Genomic DNA, 4,766 nt, shown 5'->3' with positions numbered 1-4,766 from the left:
TTGACTTATTTTTACTGCTCTAATTCCTATGAATCATCTAATTTTAGAATTCTAAAACATAAAATTCTATTTTTTAATCATAATTAATATGATCGGTTTAATTATAAACAATTTAACATTTTCTCTACAATTCGTTATTATGAATATTTATAAGTACACTATCCGATTCGCTCTACTTAAAACACGCACTATTAAAATCAACGTACATGTAAATCAATATTCTCGCGCGGTGGACTGGGGTCCGATCCTAGTTATTATTATACAGCAGGCGCCAGATGAGCCGGTTAAATCTAAACCATTCAATGTGTCTTCATCGTCAATAGACGGCGACTTTAAAGTTTAAACTAATTAAAAAAATTTAATTTGGCAGATTTTCACACTCAATAATGATAAAATTGGGTCAATGTCTCTTTGACTTTATCGTCAATTTCACCAAAAAGCTGTTTAAGGGAGAGAGATAGAGAGTGAAAGGAGCTACTTGAGAAAGAGAGATTGAGCTCTGAGAAAATCCAGCAATGGCTTCGAAGATTGTAGTTATAATCGTGTTTATCCTCGATCTCATCGCCGTAGGATTAGCCATTGCCGCCGAGCAGAGAAGAAGTGTCGTAAGTTGATACTCTTGATAGGTTTTGGTTTTTGCTCAATCTATATCTGTGCTTCTGAAAGAATTTCTCGACTTGTATTAGCGAAGCTTCACTCTCTAAGTAGTTCGAATTCTCTAAATCGGTGCGATCTTTGAAGTGTTTTATCAGATCTGATTCACAGTCTTGTTTCCTATTCAATAAAAGTGTACTGTGAAGTGAAAATCAAGCAGTAGTTAGCATTGAATTGGATAATTATGTTAGATTCCACTTGAATTTAAAGAATCCAAATGCATAATTTCGATTCATGACCTAGAATTTTGTAGTGAGTATAGAAATTTCTTAGTAATACTGCATTGTTGAAATTCCACATTCTAGGTAAGTGTTGTGAATTTCCACATTGGGACAACTGGTTAGATAAAGATGAAGTCATATGTTTAGATCAAATCCAGATCTTGTAATGTATTGGCTCTGCAAAATCTGAAATGTGGTTTCAGCTTATGTTTTTCTTTTTATACGATTTATCTTGAAGGAGTCGTTATTTTGACAGGGCAAGGTTGAAACGGATAGAGAGAAGCAATATGAGTACTGTGTTTATGGTACTGACATTGCTACAAGCTATGGAGCTGGTGCATTTGTTCTTCTCTTTGTAAGCCAAGTCCTTATTATGGTTGCTAGTCGTTGCTTCTGCTGTGGGAAGTCCCTTAACCCAGGCGGTTCAAGAGCTTGTGCCATTATTCTCTTCCTCATTTGCTGGTAACCAATCCATCCTATAATTCTTAGGATTAGGTTTTTCTCGAAGCAGTTTATTTGAAACAACGAAAAACGGTTATTTATCAGGGTGTTTTTCTTGATCGCTGAGATGTGTTTGCTAGCGGCATCAATCAGAAACGCGTACCACACACAGTATAGAAAGATGTGGAACGTTGAAGATCCACCAAGCTGTGAAGTTATAAGGAAAGGAGTTTTTGCAGCTGGTGCTGCATTCACACTCTTCACCGCCATTGTCTCTCAGTTCTACTATGTTTGCTACTCTCGTGCTAGAGATGCTTACCAGAATCCTTCCTACTAGAAGTGTCGACTTCCACAGCAAGCAACGTTTAAGCATCAAGAGTTGGAAATGATCGTTTTGTGTTTGTTTAGCATCATCCAGTGTTACTTATCCTATAGGATGTTTAGGTTTTCTGTTGTCTCTTTAAGGAAACACTGATATGTGATTGTTTCTTGTGATATTCTGAGATTCGTATATTGTAATGTTCTGTGTTGTAATGTGTGAATGAATGAATACTAAAGAGTAGAGAACATGATTTGTTGTGATATTCTGAGATTGGTATATTGTAATGTTCTGTGTTGTAATGTGTGAATGAATGTTTCAGCGGGCTGTGCGCAGAAGGAAATTCATGATTGTACACTGTTACATTTAGAGTTGCTAATGGGCCAACCTATGGCCCAAAATGGAGCTGTAAATCCCAAACCTTGCGGTCTTAAAATAAAAAGGAGAGAGAGTTGTTGAAATTTTAGGGTTTGAGAATTGTGAGACAATGGATTTCGTCCGTCGTGCTGTAATGGTTTTCGGTTCTGATCTCTGGAAGAGGATTTGTTCTTATTCAGCCACAAAGGTAAATTCATGAGTCGGTCCGTAATTTGTTTATAGGTTATGTTTGGATTTGGAGACTATTCAGATCTCTCTATAACTCTCTTTTCAGGGGGATTGGCTAAAGCACTGCAATCTTCTCCTATAGCATCATCTGCTCGTTCTGAGGTACATATATTATTTCTAAGCTTTCCTTAGCTTGTGTTTCAGCAACTGTTTTGATCTCTATTCATAATAAGCCACGCCACTTTTTTACCAGTTGTTCTTTGATGAACAACCTATTTAAGTGTTGTTTTCAATTGTGCAGACGCCGCTGGGGTATGCTCGTTACTGCACAATTCATGCAGTTTTGATTGGTGATTGCTGTTGGTCGTGATCAAGTCTTCATAGTAGTTTTATTTAGAGTCTTATATTATAGAGTTAAGTAACTGAGTTTTGTTATGTATAAACTATTCGTATTACACACCAAAGAGATACGAATAGAATCGTTAACTGCAAAACAGTTACACGTGTATGTATGTGTCTCCACATTGGGTTGTCTTGTAGAGACGTGTCCCTTAGTCAAAGTGTGTCATGTAAAACTATAAATACAGTTTATATATCTAATAAAAGTGTGTGGTTTTACGTTATACAAAACAGAGAGGTAAGACAAAACAGAGTAAAATCTGTGTTGTCCGATCCTTAAACACTTTGAGAGTTCAAAGTTCTACATGGTATCAGAGCTATGGAGACAACAATGCAGCAAGTTATTCCAATTTTCAATGGTGAATCATACGGGTTCTGGAAAATCAAAATGATTACCATCTTGAAGACACGAAAGTTATGGGAGATTGTCGAAAACGGAGTCACGGCGAATCCATCTTCTGAAAGCACATCGGAATCGATTAGAGAGAGAGAAGATCAATTGATGAAAGACATGTTGGCTCTCCAAATCCTTCAAAGTGCAGTCTCAGAATCTATATTTCCGAGAATTGCTCCCGCGTCGACCGCAAAAGATGCTTGGAATGCTTTGGAAATGGAGTTCCAAGGAAGTTCACAAGTAAAGATGATCAATCTTCAGACTTTGAGAAGAGAGTATGAGAATCTGAAGATGGAGGAAGGTGAAACCATAAATGATTTCACAACCAAGTTGATTAATCTGAGTAATCAACTAAGAGTTCATGGAGAAGAGAAGTCCGATTACCAAGTGGTTCAAAAGATTCTAATCTCCGTACCACAACAATTCGACAGCATCGTTGCGGTACTTGAACAAACAAAAGATCTATCAACTCTTTCTGTCACAGAGTTGATAAGAACATTGAAGGCGCATGAGAGGCGTTTAAATCTCCGAGAAGATCGTATCAATGAGGGTGCGTTTTATGGAGAAAAGCTTGGTTCAAGAGGAGGAAACAAGCAAAACAAAGATCGCCATGGGAAGACCAACATGTGGTGTGGCGTGTGTAAGAAGAACAATCACAATGAGGTAGATTGTTTCAGAAAGAAGAGTGAAAGCGTTTCACAAAGAGGTGCAAACTATGAAAGAAGATGCTACGTGTGCGACAAGCCAGGACACATAGCCAAAGATTGTAAACTTAGAAAAGGTGAAAGAGCACATCTAAGTATTGAAGAATCAGAAGATGAAGATGAAGATGAGTGTCATATGCTATTTAGTGCTGTTGAAGAAAAAGAGATCTCAACAATCAAAGAAGAAACGTGGTTGGTAGATAGTGGGTGCACCAATCACATGTCTAAAGACATTAGATACTTCATAACCTTGGATCGCAGCAAGAAAATTACCATAAAGATTGGTAATGGTGGGAAAGTCGTTTCCGAAGGCAAAGGAGACATAAGAGTAACCACAACCAAAGGGGATCATGTCATCAAAGATGTACTTTATGTACCCGAACTAGCAAGAAATTTGCTTAGTGTCTCCCAAATGATATCAAATGGATATCGGGTCATCTTTGAAGGCAACAAGTGTGTGATTCAAGACGTAAAAGGAAGAAAAATCTTGGAGATCAAGATGAAGAACAGAAGCTTTCCAATTCGTTGGAAAAATTCAAGAGAAGCAGCATATGTGGCTTTCGAAGAAAAAGAAGAACAAACAAATCTCTGGCACAAGCGTTTTGGTCATGTGAACTATGACAAGATGGAGAAAATGCAAACGCTAAAGAGTGTAGAAGATCTTCCAAAATTCGAAGTAATAAAAGGCGTATGTGCGGCTTGTGAGATGGGAAAACAACCAAGGAGGAGCTTTCCAAAGAAATCTCAAAGCAACACAAACAAAACCTTGGAGCTTATTCATTCGGACGTGTGTGGTCCAATGCAAACGGAGTCAATAAATGGGAGCAAGTACTTCCTCACGTTTATTGATGATTTCTCAAGAATGACGTGGGTATATTTCTTGAAAAACAAGAGTGAAGTGATCACAAAGTTCAAGATATTCAAGCCTTATGTGGAGAACCAATCGGAGAATCGGATCAAAAGGCTTAGAACAGATGGAGGTGGTGAATTTCTATCGAGAGAATTCATCAAACTATGTCAAGAGAGTGGCATACATCATGAGATAACGACTCCCTACTCTCCACAACAAAATGGTAGCTTCTCATAGA

General features: G+C 37.7%; 1 protein-coding gene across 1 annotated transcript; it reads left to right on the top strand.

Moving 5' to 3' along the window:
• Positions 1-384: 384 nt before the first annotated feature.
• Positions 385-1,945, top strand: LOC9321156. Its single transcript, XM_002885044.2, has 3 exons — positions 385-605; positions 1,132-1,337; positions 1,422-1,945. The coding sequence occupies exons 1-3, from the start codon at positions 516-518 to the stop codon at positions 1,651-1,653; spliced, it is 528 nt and encodes a 175-aa protein (XP_002885090.1). The 5' UTR covers positions 385-515; the 3' UTR covers positions 1,654-1,945.
• The last annotated feature ends 2,821 nt before the right edge of the window (positions 1,946-4,766 follow it).

The sequence above is a fragment of the Arabidopsis lyrata genome (assembly GCF_000004255.2).
Source record: "Arabidopsis lyrata subsp. lyrata unplaced genomic scaffold ARALYscaffold_3, whole genome shotgun sequence".
Lineage (NCBI taxonomy): Eukaryota > Viridiplantae > Streptophyta > Magnoliopsida > Brassicales > Brassicaceae > Arabidopsis > Arabidopsis lyrata.
This window is presented reverse-complemented; position numbering and strand designations above follow the sequence as displayed.